We start from the raw sequence: 20,107 nt of genomic DNA, 5'->3' as shown, positions 1-20,107 counted from the left end.
TGTTGTTCATACAGAAATAAGACAGGATTGCCTGCTTGTGTCTAATTAGAGAGCACGTGGATGCAATATTGAGTTTGACTGCTGTCATGGATACCGTTGAGTGTGTGCATTTTATGCTTTTGAGTGACATGTTCTGGCAGCGTGAGGAGAACAAAATGAGAGCCAGATGCGACTCGACATCGCATGTCAAGTGAAAACAGAGGAAGAAACAAGAGGGAAGACAACATTATGTGTAAAAACCGGCTCTACATCTTTAACTTGACTGTAAGGGTGGAAAGAAAAGAGTGAACGATCAGTAAAACATTTGTTTTTTTAAAATGTTTTCTGTTCTCGAAAGTTGAAATAGGCACGCAGGAGTGTAATGTGGGGAGACACAAACAAAAGGAAACAGATTTTTGTATGTAAGATAATGACCCATATGATCCAACGTTTAACGGGAAATTCTGGTGATGTCACTTCAGAGTAGTATTATTCCTTCAGCTGAGTAGAAACATGCTGGCAAAATTAGAGGTACCTCTACACCGTATTTTGGCATGGATACGAATGATTTTAGGCTATTCCATTTTCTTCCTTATTCGTGTACACACACATGATACAAATGTGTATGTTATAGGCGTTTGATATTATCTTCAAACGTTTATAATATCTCACTTTCTTCTTGAAACTTTTCTACTCACCCGTTTTCCTGTAAGGACTCAGTTCACAGAAAGCACAAGTGTTAACCTTTCAAACTGCTTGTAACAGCTACTCCACATAAGATGACAGAATATGTTCTGAAATTCCTCTTGGGTCTTTCTCTATTTCTCGCTCTAGTGATCATATGTGGTGAAATTATTGTAGCTCCACATTAAGTATATACAACTCCACTACTATATATATATATATATATATATATATATATATATATATATATATATATATATATATATATATATATATATATATATATACACATGTTTGACTTTTAGTTTAAATTGTTATTTTTGTATTTAATTGCTTTATATATATAGTTGTAGTAACTAAATGACTTGTGTTTCTCAAGGCATTATTTTCACACTTAATCAAAGATTAGCGTCGCATTTGCTTCCTTATTCCAATTATCTTAGCCATTGTCAGGGTCGTATTCATCATCCCGTCTCTGTAATTGAGAACCTGTGGGGTAATCCATCACGCAGACACTGCTCAGAGATGACATTTTATTGATTTCACAGGGCATGCTTGGGCTTAACCACATCAATCTCCAGGTGACAGTCGCCGCGGTAATTGTGTGCCTCCGCTGATAATGACCATTCCGCTTGACCATCTCACAGGCCAATTATCCATCCCCGAGATGCCACACAGGTGTTAAGAATCATAATGAGGCTGTTATGATGACTTGAAACTGTGTGAAAAGCCCAACAATCCTGCTTGGTTTAAATGAAACACGAAAAGCTTTAGATTTTGTGGAATTGACTTTTTGACACCTGACAAAAAAAACCTCCCACACCTTTGAGGTGTTTGCTGTTCTTGTTGGTTGCTGTTTTACCCCCTTTTCCACCCTCCTATTTCCTGGCAAGCTTTAGTGCCCGTGTTCATGACATGCTTCATGTAGGCTGGAAGTTACATTGAGCTCAGGGTAAGCGGGGGGAATTCTGCTTCTCTGCTCTACTTGGCACAGGCCTCCAGCGCTGCCTGATGTCAGAGAGATCACAGCCAGAACAACTGGCCTTTTTCCCTTGCTGGAAAAAGGCAAAGTTTCTAACACTGAGGCAAGCTCTTTTTGGCTCCAGGCTGGGTTTTCATGCAAAAAAAATTCTATTTCCCCCCATGACTTTTCCAAGCGAAGCCACATGAAAGCAGAGGGACATTATTAGCACCACATTTCCTCACAAGTCCTTCATTTTCATTATAGTGTATAGTACTGACTGCAACAGGAGGAGGTATTTGTGTGTCTTATGTACCTCCTTGGATATGATGTCATTTGGTCTAAATGTTTGTCTGTGCATCATTACCAACATCCTGCCTCATATCCACTGTCAGACTCCAGGTTCTCATTTATCACGCTTAACTCCAGTTTGTTCAGAAGTCCTTATTAAAAACACATTTAATGAGACATATCGGAGTGTGTTACTCCAAAATTGCTTCCCATTGATCTGACTTGTTCTCTAATATTAAGGGTAGCCTCAGCCAGCTGTAGTAGTCGTAGAAAGTTAGTGACTTCAGTTCCACAAACAGAAATAAATGTGCTTTTCTGTGTGAAATTTAACATTTATGATGTTCTACATTTACACACTCTTACTGCCTTAATTTATTGATTATAGAAAGCAAATTATGTTTGCTGCCAAGTAGCTGCAATATTAAGGAATATCTAAACCCCTACTTAACTTGTTTTTGCAGGAAAAACCTGTCTAAATTGCTCCTTAAGGATGCTATCTTTCTGTTTCTGTGCAAATTCTAAGATTTTAGTGCAAATTTGTTTATTTCTGCAATATTTTGAATTAAACATCTTAGTGCTTCATTTTATGGCAGAAGAGTGACCACTGCACTTGAATTTTCCTACTGGTTACAATAGTACAAGTGTGTAAATCTACCACTGAATTTCGTACTGTCTGAAGAAGTTAAGAAAAAGTCTGCCTTAAAATTAAAAGCACACAATTTTCACAATGTTAAACCAAAGCAGCAACAGAAGAAGTTACATGCACGTGCTATCAGCTGGCATAATCCATTTTCACTGTATGCAGAACACAACTGTTACTAACACCAATTATAGTTTTCATCTAAATTATTTACTTTTGCGAAACGTCCCAGTGATCTGACAAATATGAGCTTTCAACTTGCTCTCACATGCAGGATTCACTTCCAAATGAGACTGTGAGTTTACCGTGGGGTTGGGTAATCTTTTTAAAGCGTTATGTCTCTTTCATGTCACCATTCTGCTTTTATGATTATTGCATTAGGACAAAATGAACATTAGGGGGACACAAAGACAGATGGGACAAACAACCACGCACACGCACCTAATGACAATTTTAAAGAAGCCAATTAACCCAATCGTAGTGTTTTTGGATCGAAGGAGGAAGCCAGGCAGAATCCACGCCTGCACGGGGAAAACATACAAACTACATGCCGAAAGATTGTAGGCTGAGGCAAAAGCCGAAAAAATTGCAATAAAATCTGGCAACATCTAGATTTTGATGATATTCAGGATTTCATGTTATGCGAGATCACTGACTCACAGTAATTACTAATATATCAAATCTGCTCTCTCACCTAAAACCTATTTCCCTCATGAAGTATTTTAAGATGTAGACTGCGAGCGTATGCGAGAGACTAAGATCTGCAGAGATGTTTACAAATATTTATCTGTTTTCTAAAGTTTGGAAACAAATTCATTCGGCAGAAGTGCAAACATATTTACCCCCCGCAGCGTCACATTTTCAGTTTTTGTGCTTGTTTTAATGTCAAGCAGCATGCTCTGTGAGACTGCTTCTGTGTCATATTAATTGGCAAAAGTCTCCCTCAGTGTCAGTCACACGGAGCCCTGCTGGGGGCTCATCCTGTGGGTAATGCATTTTAAATGGAGGGGCGTGACCCCACCCTTTCCCTTTGCATCATTAACTTCCCACTGATTGATAAACAGTGAGCTGCGGAGGCCATGTGGGGCAGCTGGCTTGTGGCATTCAGCACATAATGTAGGTGGCTGTTGGATCATTGCTTGGCATGGATGAGATATTCCCTTAAATGTTGTCAGCTGGCTGGGAAGCTTTGTAAAGTTTTCACAATTTGGATTATCATGCAGTTTGATGAGTCCATTGCAAAGCCCCGGGATATTTTTTTTTTTACTTTTTTTTGTGTTTCCTTCTCAAAAAAGCTTTATAGTCTTCATTTCACTTTCAGTGAAAGTAATAAAACAGTAATAATATCCATAAGGGGATTTATATTTCCATTTTTTAAAAACATGTTCTGTAAGGGACAGGGAGCCAATAAAGAGCGGACAAAACTGGTGGAACAATCTGAACCAACTCGATTCGTGAAAGCTCAGCTTAACTAACTCCAGCATAAAGAACAGTATATAGTCTTGATGATTTATGAAGTCATGGTAAATGCAGAATTACCTTCTTCTTAGTCTGACCATGTCAAAACGGACTTTTGCTTAGCTATCTTCCTTGGGTGGAGGAAATATCTCCACAAAACAGTATTGCGGCGGCCTATTGAAACCTTTCAACAGAGGGAACAAGGTAGTTCTCCATGTATTCTCCCATCGTCTCCCACTTTACCCACTCAGACCTTTATTAGTCAAAAAACTCAGTCTTTTTATAATTTGACAAAAGTACATCATTCAAGTTACATTTCTTGCAGCTTGTTGCAAACTTAGCAACTAGACATTTAAAATTGCAGGACAAAATAGTCTTCTACTCCATTTTAGAACAGTGAGATTTTAAAAAGTTGTTTTGCCTAGATTATTGCTCTTAGTGTAGCTATAGAAATGCTTAGAAGAGTTGCTGTTTTCTTGAAGCTGCTTCCTGCTTTATGAAATCAACACATATCTACCCTATTTAAATGGTTTTCTTGTATTTCCCATTTTGAAAAGTGGCTAAGAGGTATTGGCTTCATGTCAAGTCTAAACAGCACATGGGAAGCCGGAGGTCATAAATTGCTTAAGAGTGCTTAGACATCCCTACGGGATTATAAAAAAAATGCACTGGGGTCCATTTATCTTTTGCAACACTTGTAGCATCCCGGATTTTTGCTTAACAATTAGTTCTTAATTTGCATGTATGTTAAGCATGTAATATATACACAGATGGGTTTTCTGCATTTTTAGTGTGTCATTACACAGTTGCAATAAAAAATGGCTTGATTTTGCTGCTTTTTTCCCCCCATTTGAGAAAATGACACATTCACCCCACTGGGTTGTTTTTCATGGGCAGATGCTGAGCTTGTGTGTCCAGTTGAGAACATAGACCTAATTAAGTCTGCAGAAACACATCATTTTATTTGGCTCTGCCTCCTCTAGAGCCTCGCTTTGATCCTGTGATTATTACCAGGTCTTTGGCTCAGTAAAGCACTTTAGGGTGGGGAAGCATTGTGTCTCATGCAGACAGCTCCCAAACAAAATAACCCCCCTCCCAGCTCCCAGCTGGGATGTGAGTAAGTGCTGAGGTCAGTAAGAGAAGCCAGCTGCCTGTAGAGGTTTGTTTCTCTGCTGAGCACCAGCCAAACATCTGCAGATGTCCTATAATGTTGCATTGAACATGTGCTTTCTGTATGCACAGTGGTCCACTGGACTGATTGTAGAAATGGTGGATTCCACATGTAACTGCCAAAGTGCAAGGGAGACACTTTTTTTGTGACATTATGCTGTTCTCTTTTCTGCTGTTGATTCAGTGTTGCCCCTCTATTTGACATCTTTGTACACCATATTCATCGTATTTGATTAAATACTCAATTTTAGCCAAATCCAAATTCTATTTAAGAAAGACAAAATTTAAAAATATTAGAAATATATTTCAAATATTTTGTTCTGAGCTGCCAGGCTGTGCACGAGAGAAAGCAGTCACCATAAGAGAAGCTTTAAATTGGCAATTGTTTTGAACAAAGACAAAATGTTTGGATTTTGCACTGGCTTTAGAATCTTATATTAATTATTAGGCAATCATGTTGTAATGACTCATATTACATACTGCATTCTTTGAGTGAATCCTAACTAATTTGGATCCTTATTTTCTTTAAATAAGGCTCTGTGAAGCAGTGACATCTTCTGGAGTTTATCCTCACATGCCTGCATCCATTTCTGACACCGTACTCAACTGTTCTAAAATGTTGCATGCTAGATATTTGGATCAAGCCCTAAAGGAGGGCTGTGCATCACAAAATGACTTCTGAGTATCCCAACAAAAGTCCTACAAAAAGTCACCAATATGACTAAGATACAGTAAAATTTAGATCACTTAGTTCGCTGTGAAAATTACATCCAGGGTTTTGAGTGTGCAAAGTTTATCCAAGTAAAACGTTTCTCTGGGCCATTTTGTTTGTCTTGTAAAGATTGAGAAGACAGCAGGCAGCAACTGAAAGATTATAAAGGACTCGAGTCACAGCAGCAACTCTAAGTGGAATAATAATCCCAGAAAACATCCTGGGTTCTTAGAAAATAAATTTGAAAAGAAACGAGTCTGGCTGTAATGAGAATTTCACAGCAAGTTGACCTTGATTAAAAATATCACATTTTTACAGCATAATAGTTCCTACCAAGAACAAAAATTACTAGGCGTGATCCAATTAGTTTTGTTTTCAAAACATTGACAATTATTCAATAATATTAGTTATATTACAAACACGTATTTATTATAATTTTATATTACATAGACTTGAGCAAAAAGAAACCCCTGGATAAGAACTGGAGTGAATAGCTGAAGTTATAATTTTTGAACCAAAAACGGAATGATTTAGAGTCAGTGCACAGCTTCAGTTATTGCAGCTACAAACCAGCAATCAGGACTGAAATCTGGGTCTAGCATGACCTGCATGACATAATGGACTGAACCTTCAGACTCAGATCAAAACAATTACAAAGTCGGCCTTCTGTCACCTGAAGAATGTTTCCAGGATGTACTGCTCGCATTCTCACTAAAACCAGGAAGATGGAACGCATTACCCTAGTTCTATTATCTTTGCACTGGCTCCTTTTAACTCATTGAAAAGATTTTAAAAATACTGATGTTAGTTTATATATCACTGAACGGCTTAGCACCAAAATACATTAAAAATCTGCTGTTGTATCAACCGTACAGACCACCCAGGTCTTCCAGTTCTGTTCTGCAAAACAGCTGAAACACTGAGTTCCTTTAAATAAAAGCTACATTTCACCTGTTTAGAGTTATGTTTGAACCATAACAAAGGGAACATTGGCCGACAAATTTGATGTGCATTGGTGATCTTCATGATGGCACTTGTCAAAATTTATATTTTACGATGTTAGGGCTTCAACTTGCGTTGATGCTGAAATGTGCTATACAAATAAACTTAAATGACTTGAGAAAGTTTAGTGGTAGTTTATAGTCATACTGATTTTATTACACAACATAGATTTTTACCTTTCTGCTTTTTAGAGAATAAGACTGGGAGTACAATACATTTACATCTGGGGCAGAGAGCCTTGCTTCACCAGAGAAGTCTGTTCATTCTGTTGCTTTATCTGTCATTTTACCTACATGACTTCAAACCGGATGAATGATATCACAACGTTTTTAAAACATCCACATATATTGTTGCCAGAAATGATCTATTACAAATGATATTAAAAACAAAACGAGTTTGGTTTCAGTAATGTGAAACATGCCTACCTGCCACAGTATTGCCGCATAACCAGTATTTACCTCATTATTTTGACTTCATTGTAAAGAGCCCATGAATAGCAACTATACCTAATTTTGAGTTGTCTTCCTGCAGTAACAAGTGCTACACTGAAGAGTGTTGCTCTCAGCACCGTATGGTTGCTCTGAGCAAAGTTAAAATAGTCAGATTCCAGGCACCAGTACATTTTTAAGCACACCTCTAACAAGAATGAAGTCACATTGAGAATCGCATTAAGTCTACTTAAAGTCTAACCACCAATTAATTTAAACTTGCAAATGAAAACATTTTTTCTATTTCTTTAGTATTTTGTCAACAGTGTCTGAACTCCTTTCTGTTCTGTTGTATCATGGAATGAGTTATTGATTGATATTGAATGTTTTGTCATGGTGGGTGCACAAGCCGTGAAAGGTTTTTAATAGAAAAATAACACTACAGGCTTTGTTTAATCTGTTTTCCTTCTCCATGCCCACAGCTGCTTAGATTCATTTATGCAATCCTAAAGTGGCTTTAAGTGTTAAATTGCATCAGATGGTTTGTCTTCCATGCAGGGACCTCGGTGTTGGGTCTGTTTAAGGCATAATTATTGATTCCTCTGTATTTGATGAAGCCCCTTGAGGTCAATCTAAGTGTTTGTTTTCTTATTTTTACTTTCCAGGGGGCTGTTTGCTGGTAACTATATGGAAACCCATTACCTGGAAGACGGCAGTGCAGTCACAGGCCCTCCCAACTTCACGGTACGTTTCCTTTTATTTTCAGTAACAAAATGTGTGATGTTTTCTGGATTGCTACCAAGCATCTCAAATGAGTGTTGGGGTTCTGTTAAACTCTTTCCATGTGAATGTTCTGCTTCATGGTGCTAATATTAGGGTGACTTGAGGAAGAAAAGTTAAATTGATATTGCAGCCAGACTCCTTTTTTTTTTAGGCCACCTAGAATTGCTCCTGGAGTGTAGGTGAGTGGGACCATTTTCAGCAGGTAGATTCATATTTGATGGAATGAAGGCAGACAGAGGTTAGAAAATAGACTTCGTTTTAGGGAACTGCTCAAGTCGTTTATAATGGATAAGCTTAAAACCTTTCCTAAAAATGGTTTGTTATGCAGGTCCACACGAATATCTTGAATTAGTGAACATTTAAGTGCACTTCAGACGTCGCGCTGACTGAAATATTCAGTTCATTTATAAGCTTTGTACTGGGAAAATTGAGAGAGCATATTTATAAAAAAAAAAATACGTATGTAAAGTCTGTCAAATGGATTACAATGTTTCATAATCTCTGACTCTTATTAAATTTTTGCACATACCTATAGTTGTCGTTCTTGGTCTGCTGCTGCACAAATTACATTTATATTTTTTTACATACTCTGCTATTTTGCTTCAATCCTATGATAAATATTGCTCATATTTATCAAGCTCAATTAAGCACCCCAAGCAAAATATGTTCAGCTTTTAACTACTCTGGGTCTTTGGAAGCATATTCCATGGATGCATAAATATCACACCAATAAATGCTCTTCATTTTGAGGTTTGGTACAGATACAAAGGTAATTATAGTAGCATGGAGCAGTTTCTACGCTTTGTAGCTCCACCAGCTGGCTTTATTTGAGAGGATTTGTTCTTCTGCAGTTTGGAAAGCAATTAAATGTTACAAGAAATCGTCAAAAACACGGTGTGCATTTGAGCTCAATGGCTGTTTGTGTATAGCAGAAAGGCATAAGAAAGGGATTAATTGAATTACATAATGTGCAATCCATATGGTACAACAGACAATATATTCTACTTAAAATTGCTGTGAGACCAGATCTGCTGTTTCACCAGTGGGGCTTGCCCAGCTCATTAAAATAGCTCTCATTCCAGAGCATAAAGACAATGAAGGAGTTGTATCAGCCCAGGCTGGCAGATTCTGAGAGACCCATACTTAGTTGTCCAGCCATTGATATTAATATGTCAAATGTGATGTTAACGTTGAGATGATAAACAGACGTGGAAATATCAGGCTTTTTTTCTGGCTGGTCTACTTTGAGATCTGAGCTTCCAATAACAATTTTGATTGATATTCTGCGCTTTCTTTGATACATGTACCATTTTTATTTTCATTTGAAAATGCAGAAATAACAAGATTATCCCAATTTGTGCATGAAAGTATTTTGCCTTGCATAAATCAGACTTTTGTCAGACTCAGAAAAGTACATTAAAGTACATTGTGTCTGATACAGCTGTAACCAGACACTGAGTTTTTAGATTTGATGCATTAAAAAAAATATGTGTTTTTTCAGTATTTCGTTCAGTGATTACTTACGAGAGCTAATCAGGAGCAAATTATATCTGCTGTCTGGCGGACTAGAGTAATTTCAGATCAGGCATTTTCAGATACAGTGTTTCTCTCCATATACTTTAAAGTTAATAAATAATAATAAATGAGACTTTTAGTTTTAGAAATACAGTGACTGCAGAAAAAGAAATGCACAAATTTCCTCAGTATGGCTTTGTCTTCAGTGTTGCAGTAGTCCAGTCAAAGACAATACACTTGCAACATGTAGCAAGAGCTGAATTCAGTTAGGGACCCTGACCTAAATTAGTTAAAATATGTTTATCGCAATTTGAAATGTAAGATCAGGCAGCATATACCAAGACAAGTGAATGCTTACATTAAACTAAGTCAGTTAAAGTTGGATACCTTTAAACTGTCCCACCACAGGAACACATGAACATCTTCTGACCTCCACCCCTCTCCTCATTCCTTTCTCATGAGCCGGCTATTAAAGGGAGGATCTTTTTCCTGAAAACAGCCAGATCTTTTGAGACTGAGGTGTAGGTAATTTATTTGTCCGGCTGGGGGGGAGGAGGCTGATATAGTGATCTGGGAAAGGGATCTTGCGGATTCAGTTTGCTGTCAACGAATGGGGTACTGCTGGGAGCGGCTCTGGCATGAGTCGGCTCTTTCTCCAGTCCTGTTTAATACCCACTCCCCCTCTCACTAAATCTAAGTCCATGTGGAGACTAATAAACAAGTGTGCTGCAACAAAAGCCATCCACTAGGATTATCAATCACATCAGGGGATATTAAATAGTCAGCTTGTAATAATTAATGTGTAAAAAGAAAACATTTGGATTCACACAAAGGGTTCTCTCCCACTATACTTTTGGGTTTTAGTTATGAATCTTAGTTAATCGTGATTAATATCATATCAGACATGATATATTTACATTTAAGCACTTTCTCCTCTGTTTTATGCAGGGACCACTGAAACAAAAAGTCTATTCATATCCCTTATAGTAATGCATCAAAGTCAAGATCTCATCAAAGAAACATGAGGCGATAGCATTAGCTCTGTGCAGTAAATTCAGCCTTTTTCCTTCCCACTAAAATATATATGTATATTTTTTATATAATACCCTGTCTATGTATCTTTTACCTCATTACAGTTTTGGAGGCTTAAAGCTTTGGGACCCCTTCCTAAGAATAGGAAAAAAATATCAAAGCAATTTTTAAACAGAACCATCACATTACTTTTATTATTATTATTTTTTCCAGTGAGACATATTAATGAGCAGAAAGAAGTCTTGATGATAAGGTTCTATATTTTGCCACCAATTCAAAGAGATCATTTATCTAAATCTGTTGTCCATTGGATTTTTGTTTAATGAAAAGTTTGCAAATGAACAGAAGATTGTCAATGAGCTTTACAGATTGTCCTACTCATGAAAAATTCTTTACAATCAAATCGCATACAGCCCCTTCAAAAACGTTGTCATAACTCTTAGACTTCTTAAGTTTTGTGATCCTAAGTTCACAAAGGTAACAGATTTTATTGACAATGTTGCAGATGAACACAAAGCAGCACAAAATATTTTGGGTTGCAAAATATTTTGTGCTATAGTCAGTTTCATTTATTCTAATATAAATTCCAGTACAACCAGGTGCCTTCAGGGGTAACATGTCTAGTTATGTAAGAAAATGTGCAAATGTTCTATTAAACAAAATAGTTTTTTAAAGTTTACAATAAATCAAAGGAATGACTGAGATACTGAAATTGAAGACACGTGTTTGACTGTGTTCACTTAACATACGCCTACTAAACTCCATTGTGTTTCACCTCCAGGGAGCCACACCAACATGAAGACATCATTTCTTATCATTGGCTGCATAAATTCATGGAAATGTCAGTTAATTTGAGGTGGTGCCTTAACTTAGATTATTTGCAAAACAACAGAATTGACTAGTTTCCCATCCCAGACTTAAAGCAAATTTGATAAATATTCATGTGTACATTCTGTTTAGCTAGAACGTGCACAATTTTAACTTCACTAAGGTCTATTTTCATTTCAGAAAACAAAAATCTGGAGTTCCCATAAAACATTGTACAGCAATTATATATAAATGCGTCTTCAAAAATTCTAATTTTAAGTGTCACTTAATGAACAGATTTTTTAATTTTATTTAGAAAAATAATAGCTGATACACCAGGGATGTCTTTTTATGAGCATTCATCTTTTGCTTTGTAGAACTGCATCAGAAAAACTTCAATTAAGTATTTTATGTATTTTTGAAAAATAATCCAGATTTTAAAAAATGCTGAAATTTGACCTTTTGAAAGTTTTGTTTACATTTTTCCTGAAAATTTTATACCAAAGTCATTTTTTGTTGTTCTATTTGGTTAATCGACCAGTATGGCAAATATAAAGATCGCTGATGAAACAAAAATATCTATGAAAGACTTCCCACTGGCAGATTCCATTGCAAATAGCTAATTATGTTTCCATACTGTAGACTTTGATTACATTTTTGTTGATGTTATAGCCAGTCAAATTTGTACACAGAGACTTGAATATATGCAGGAAAAGATGCAAGAAAGTACACATGGTTGACAGACTACTTTTTGTCCCCATAAAGGTGTTGGGTGAAGAAACCAAAAGTGCAAATGTATGGATTTGCACAAGAGCACGGTAAACAACACCCATCCGGATTCACACTATGTGTTGTTTTTCATCTGCTTTTCTAGTTTCAAGGGTGGTTGAAAACCCCTTGAATGGTACATTATTCCCTCCTAATGGACCTATTAGATTATTTGAGTGTGAATGAAATTCATGTTAATGATTATAAACACTTCGATACAGCTCATCATGGTGAAGTCTGTCTCAGTATTCTGATGCCGTCACCATCTGGCTTAACCCGGTGAAATGAGATCAAGTATCATAATGATTCCTACATATGAAGCTAAACACCCTAAGTTTAAAACTCCTTTGTATCCATGTTTGTGATTCTTAATTTAGAATTAAGACAGGAAGCAGTTCTTGGGTTTTGTTGTTTGATGGAGTTGGCCAATAAAATGATGGCTGGTCCAGCTTACCGACAGCACCCTGCAAAAAAAAAAAAAAAGTATTGAAGACGGCTCCATTATTTTTATAACATTTGTGGGTCAACAAGTTGGGTACCTGGCTAAGATAAAAAATATTTTTTTTTTTTTACAATTTTACAGAAATAATAAAGATGGACCCTAATCCATCTTTATTATTTCTGTATAATAAATAATAAGAGCACTATTCTCTCAGTGCTATTCTCTAAGCACTGAGATAATAGCACGACTGGGTACCTGTTAGCTGCTAGCAATAAAGCGGACATCTGCCTCTGAGTTTTCTATTACCCTAAACCTGAAGGGTTGATTGGCTGTTTTGGATGAGGCTGGACAGTGTTTGATCACCTCCAGTTCGACGTCAAATATTTACACAGATGTGGGTAATGCCACACTGAACAGAGATTATCCATAACACAATTTAAAACATTTGCAATGTTTTGTTCTGTTATTAAGAGGATTTATTCCATAAAACATGCTGTGGGACTTGTAAAACCTTTTCCACAACTGAGGAAAAGATAAAAATGGGGATTTTTATTTTTCCCCAAAACAACAAAAATCTGACGTAATCTTGTCTTCTAGACTTTTAGACTAGGTTGATCATTATGCCCCTATTATCTAGTTGTGACATCATATTGTTGATCTCACCTTATAAAATGGAATTTTCACATAAAATTCTATACCATACTAGTACTTTATTGGATGGAATGATATCCAAGACGTGTACCTCACAGGCTTGGCAAACACCCTTGCACCATGAGCAACGATGGCTCTGCCTTTTAGGGACACATAACAGAAACAGTGCCTTTAACTACCACGCTGTTCCAAGTGCTATATAATATTCTGGCATTGTATTCAAACTCAAAAGAAGCACATAGAGAGAGAAATATCCAGAGAGTAATTAAAAACATCCCGGAAAATCTTTGGAGTCAAACCAAACTGAAATGGAAAACCTCTCTTAAAGACACTGGCTCCCAAGAGCAAACAACAATCTCAAGGATGAAGCACACCTCTTTCATCAGTTCTAATGCTATTCCTGTTTGGAGAACACTGCTGAGGCCTTATAGCTCTAAGCTGCAGAACTACTTCATTCCAAGAAGTCATCACTGTGGTAAACTCCCTCAAACACCTTCCAGATATTACCGCCTTTTCCTCTGCTGCACCACAGTTTCTCAAGACTGGACCACTGTTCTTATGGGGAGTAACTGTTGTTGACTTCATACGTGAAGGTGTAGCCGGTGTGAGATGTTTCGTAACATATACATCTGTTTTTTGTCTTTCTCAACATGCAGCAATAGACTCAAAAGCAAAACGCTGCATTTCCCAGCATTGTATGTTATGTTTCAGATTTTATATTTTTAAGGGGGTGTGGCGCAGAGATGAAGTCTGCAGAAAGAAAGGTTGAATCTCCTGGGGCCTCACATTGCCAGCAGAGGATCTTTTCTCTTTTTTTTTCTCTGAATTTAGCACATGGTAACAGTTCAGATGCTATCTCTCTGTTTGGAGACAGATATGAGGGTGTATTAAAACCACCAAAATACCATGTCAAACTGTTCCCATGGTTTAAAATCCATTAAGAGATGCTGGAGAAAGGTTGGCATTTACTCAGACTATATAGACCACAGAGTAAAGCAGAACTGTTGCTTGACAACTTGTTGCTGTACACTGCTGGTCAGCAGGCTGAAAGAAGGATTGCATACTTTCCTTATTTTTCTAAGAAAGATCAGCTCAGCTGATTGGAAATATTTCCAGCCACATAAAACACAGACACCTTTAGCACAGAGCCACTAGTCCTAACATTGATATCCAGCTAATATTGGTTTCTCTCACTAAGCAACAGACCTCATTTCAATTTGCAGAAGCAAATCTGTTTGGACCTAAATAAAAATAAATAAATAAATAAAGTTTACCTTTAGTCTTCTAAAAGTATTTTAATGTTCAAAGATCTTTATTTTCAAAAGACATGTATGATAATTTTTACAGAAGACATTAATAGTTTATGAGGAAAAGAAAGAAAAGAATATATTAACGTACAATAACCACTTTCAAATGGTAACAAGTTCACATCAGTATCAAAATAATGTGTATATTTAAATAAAATTTGATGCAAAAAAACCCCCCTTTTGTTCGAAATTTCCCCTTATGGATAGTAATGTAGAGCTGTCATAATATTACTCACTTTTATTAAGCTGTAAGGAATCTCAGACTGGCCCATGCCCTGATAAACCTTCCCTGTTTGTGCATGCATTTCCCTGGATGTTTGTTACTTCGTCTTATTTCATGCGATTTGCATAACAAGATATTCCTGAATGTAGCTTGAATACAGTAATCAGGTCTTTTCACCAATAAAAGACAAATTAAGACATTTTATGCGTTTTCAAAGACGTCTGTGATGAAACTGAAAACACCATTTAGTAAGGTGGTTTTAATTAACCCATGTGTGAGAAAACACTCATTGCAAAATTACTATGACGTCTCATAATGATGCAAAAATGAGGATGAGCTTGCTTTCACTACTAGAAACCTCTTGACAGTGAGCATGTTAAACCAGCTGCCTCTGGAGATGAAGCCCCCTAAAAAGAAGCCAGACGTTTAAAATTTACTGCCTCCCCTCTATATTTAGAGAGACTCTAAGTGGGCTGGAAAACGCAAATTTCCGTTTTTAGCCAGAGGTGTGGAGGTGCTGTCGGTCAGACCTCACCTGAGTAAGGGCTGCCTAAGTGATGGAGAAAGCCAGGGGCTTGTTTTTACTCTAAACCAGACACTTCCGTCCCACCCATTTTCTGCCAGGCCTTCGTCAATAAACATGGACTTAATTCCGTTTCTTTACGTTCTTTCTTTCCACTTGACAGGTGGTCTGTGAAAGTGGGTACCTGGGAATGCAGCAGACGCCAGAACTTATGAAAGGAAATGTGAAACTCAGACTTGCATAAGAGCTGAACATTATTGCCATCTGTTTAATAGAAAAATACTTCAAAAATGCTTAGCTTTGGCTGGAGCTTTGTAGAAACCTGACCTTGTGTTTTGGTTCATTCCTGCCATTCTGGTGTAAAGAAGGAATTTTAAGATTTTTTTTTAATTATTTTATTTATGTTTCTATAGGCAAACTGCTACTACCATGGAAAGGTGGAGGGCCACCTGGAGTCAGATGTCAGTCTCAGTACTTGCGCTGGGATTAGGTAAATTTGTCTTTTAATATTATCATAGCCAGTGTTGCTTCAGCCACACAGTACCCCACATTTAGTTATATGCAGTTGTGTAATTAAAGTTTACAACTTCAAACTTTAATGTAGTTTATTGGTACTTTATGTGAAAGACCGACACACAGTACATAACTGTCAAGCTGATGAAAAACACTGTATGGTGTTCAATATTTGAAAAGTCTGCTGCATTGTATTTATTGTGTATGTTTTTATCCCCATATATTCTGATTCACTTCAATTAAACACTAATATCTATGACTCCCATTGAAATTCAAACATTTTGGTGAAGATTTCTAGAGATTACCTCATTGCATGCCTATCAACGTCTTCAGATTAACCTTCAACATATCATAAGCCCTCAGACATTTTTCTGCCTTTGTATTTCAAACATTCTTAAAAAACACTTCTGAAAGAAACTTGTACTTGCTTTATTTGTTTTAGCAAAAATGTGTTTAACTGCCACATTTTAGGCTTTTACTTGGAAGTGTTTCAATATTTGACCCCATCTTGATGAAGGTTGCCTGGATCAAGAAATGTTGTATCTTGATAGGACCTTCCTGGCTAAATAAAGCCTTTTTGATATCTTATAGATCCTTGTTCTTTCAGTAGCTCACACCATTTACATGCATAGTTTGGCAATATTTCAATATTTCATATGCTCTACTTAGACCTCTAGTGACATTTGCCACTTTTAACCACAAAAATAATGTGTTTTACATCCAAATTGCCGCAGATAATCTTTCAGGAATAAGAGTATTTTTTCGCAATAAACTCAGTGGAGATGAGAGTGTTTATGTAGTCACAAAAATGACTACGAGGTTTTAAACATGTGAAACGTTTCAGGTTTGGAAACTCTTTGTTTGCAGATGTCAAACTGCTGAAATGATTGCTGCGATATGGTTGGAAAGCATCCGGAAGGTTTTCATAAATCAGCCAAAAAGCTCATACTCTCCGCAGAAGGATTTAGCAGAGTTCAGATGAATTGCTCTGGACCTAATATTTATTTATTTTAGTTTCTATGAAACCCGTTCAGTGATGGCCCAACAAAACGGTTTTCAAAACAAAACTACACATAACCTGTCCTGCTCATGCTAGTTTAGCGTTGGCAGCTGTTAGTCTTCTGGGAGGGTATAAGTTCATTTGGTTCTTATAGTACATTGTGCAAGGTTCAAATTACTTTTATTTGCAAAAACCATGTGATGTGAAATACTTTAAAAAAAAAACAACAAAAAAAACTAGCTCTATCATTTAAAACACATAATGCCACTATATATGCTACACATCAAAGGCAGTGTAATCAAGTTCCAGATTAATTATTGTTTTTCCACCACATAGTAACGATTTCTTCCACATCCATTTCTGCGTAATCATGACCACAACCACATCAAGTCTAATTTGCCATTGTTCTTGTTTTATTGCGTGCGTAATGCTTGTGGCACTCAAAGAAAGAAAGAAAGACAAAGAAGGTGATTGTGAACTGTTAAAAGCGAGATGATAAACAAAACTTCCTGAAAGAAGGCAAGAAACAGAGGTCTGTAACCTTAACTGGCTTTAACCAGGTATTGACTGACTTGAAATTCAAATGTCTGATTTTTGCTTTGATCAGTGAAAGCACTATAAACCTAAATAGGTCACAGTGACAAGTCTGTTTAGGGTGACAGGAACTCAATTTATTTTCACTGTCTTTATGTTCAAGAAGAAGTTAAAGAATGCATAGATGCAAGAAGTTATTTTGGAAAAAAAAAAAAAAATTCCATACAACAAAAGGAGATATGTCTATGGTCCATTCAGGCTGCAGAGGAGCATAAAAAAAACAGACTTTACTTGATAACGGGAAGTATAGAGCATAGTTGTGTTATTTTTATCTTTCAAACTTTCATTCTCTGTCTGTCTTGGAACATATCAGATTTGGAAATGCTCGCACGGACATCTCACTGTTAAGGTAATCATGTATGTTCTATAGCCTACATTACTGGTTCTTTCTGTACTCTCTGTAACACGGGTCACTGCAGTAGACACATATAGACAAAAATATGTCATTTCCAGACCTATGTTCTGACGTTTGAGGGAAAAAAACATATAACCCACATCGATAACAACCAGTAGTTGTGTTCTAGTCTACTGCCTATATCACAAATTTCCAGATTTTGAGATCAAGGCCTTCAAGATATGCTAGAAACTTTTATTTTATCAGTGCTTTCTTGCAAAATATGCTAAGCACTAATATAAGATACAAATAAATGTTTTCTGGCAAATAGATGACTTAGGACACCAAAAAAGCTTGAAATATTTATTTTGAATACTTTTCTTGAGTATTCTTAATATTGTTCTTGAAAGTAATCTGGAACTGGCTAAAGTCAGTACTGGTCAAACCTTTCTAAAAATAAAATCTCCTTCCATCTTATTGATATTGCCACTAGGCTGTAGTTTACATGAGACTGGAACTCCCAGATAATAGGAGGTTGAAAGGAGCAACAGAACCAAGTCATTTTCTTAAGAAGCCAAGCCTACTTTATTTCCCGCTGAAATATATTTCGAAGGTTAAGAGTATTTTCTTTCTATTGTTTCCAAAGTTTCTATCTTTATGTTAGTCCCAGAGCATGAGATTAAAGAACTCTTAAAAAGTGACAGAAAGTGTCGCCCTGGGTCTTATCACTGATCTAGTAGAGCTGATAAAAGAAAATATATTCGCAAAAAATGGATTGTAGTAAGGAGTTGAACAAGAGGACGTTCTAATGAGTAATTATTGTCTTTTACCAGGATTTTAACTTTGGACCATAAAGCTTCTTCATCTTCAGTTTAAATGTTTTCTGTGAAATATTACTAGTCCAACTATTTTTATCTTCGTTTTTTGCAGAGGCTTCATATATCTTGGAGGCAGATCCTACATGCTGGAACCGTGTGCTAACTGCTCTGATGGGATTCACTGGATCTACTCAGCAGAACACCTAAGCTTTATTCCTGGCACCTGCGGTCATGGTTTTAACGTTTCCCACCCGGTTCTGTATACAGACATCAGTCCATTCAAGGCATTCAGCACAAGAGTAAGGACTTTTTTTTTCTTTCCTTATAAACTACAATACAGAGTAGAATGGTGTCAGAGTGTGGGACAGATGTGTTTCTGATTTAAGCTTTCTAATTTCTGGTTGGCACCAGAAACATGTATGCATTAGAAGGATATTTTTATTTTGATTTGTGGAGCTGTCATCAGCAAACATAATCTCACCTGTAACAGAGAGAAATCAGTCATCTCAGATTAAGGTAGCATAAAGTAGAACATTTAGTTAGTAGTAGAGCCAGTTACAAATCTAATATCTGTCAAATTAAAACAGCTACAACTTCAAAAATAATTTTTTCAGAGTTTTATTTTATCACTCACTTACCTTCGCAAGTTCTTCTTAGGAGTCTTTTGGAACCCAATGCAATTTGTTGGCTGTCATTTGTATAAGTATACATAACCATGTGCAGATGTTCTGCTAAATGCTTTATATCTCTATTTAAATGATGAAGTTTTAGAAACAGATCTTAAAATGGACTAAGTTTTCAGTTTAACATGCCATGTTTTAAAAACCTTGGTTCTGTTCTCTGATAGAAGGTCAACACAACAAACACATTAAACCTATCCCTTTTCCCCTTAATTCAGTTAAAAATCACAAGCATCTACAATGATCATGTTTATAACTCAAAAAAAGTCATTTTAAATGTTAAACAAAGAAACATTTGTTTCAGGAAACTGTTATAGAATATCTCTCTTAGCCATATCGAATCTTCTAATGGGGCAATGTGTGTTTTTAATTTTCTTTCTTTTGTCACTGGAACTGGCGGGATACTGTTTAGAGTAAATCTCTTTATATTGTTAAGGTGGAATAACACCAGTAGGTTTTCAACCAAACTATGACGCAGTTGTTGTTATGTCTACTGTACACTGCTAAAACCATCAGTTGTAAGTAGGATTCCCTCATATGAATTGTAGGTGAAGCCTTACAACAGTCTGATGTTTGGTTTCATATTAATTGTATTTTAATAATATAATATAATAACTTTGTTTCCAAAGTGAATTAGCCTGAACCCCTTAAAGCACAGGTGTCAAACTCTAGTCCTCAAGCGCCAGCGTCCTGCAGTTTTTAGATGTGCCACAAGTACAAAACACTGGAATGAAATGGCTTAATTACCTCCTCCTTGTGTAAATCAATTCTCCAGAGCCTTGCTAATGACCT

At 36.5% G+C, this 20,107-nt stretch overlaps 1 protein-coding gene across 3 annotated transcripts in view; it reads left to right on the top strand.

Moving 5' to 3' along the window:
• The window catches only part of LOC122823792 (disintegrin and metalloproteinase domain-containing protein 12-like), a 98,264-nt gene that overhangs the window by 39,616 nt on the left and 38,541 nt on the right, over positions 1-20,107 (top strand). For all 3 annotated transcript variants that reach the window (XM_044103783.1, XM_044103782.1, XM_044103781.1), the window contains 3 exons: positions 7,991-8,069; positions 15,790-15,866; positions 18,748-18,934. In XM_044103783.1, the coding sequence (XP_043959718.1) occupies positions 8,013-8,069; positions 15,790-15,866; positions 18,748-18,934 (321 nt within the window). In that variant the 5' untranslated portion in view covers positions 7,991-8,012. The remainder of the gene's footprint in view (positions 1-7,990; positions 8,070-15,789; positions 15,867-18,747; positions 18,935-20,107) is intronic.

This window comes from Gambusia affinis, linkage group LG20 (genome assembly GCF_019740435.1).
Source record: "Gambusia affinis linkage group LG20, SWU_Gaff_1.0, whole genome shotgun sequence".
Classification (NCBI taxonomy): Eukaryota; Metazoa; Chordata; class Actinopteri; order Cyprinodontiformes; family Poeciliidae; genus Gambusia; species Gambusia affinis.
This window is presented reverse-complemented; position numbering and strand designations above follow the sequence as displayed.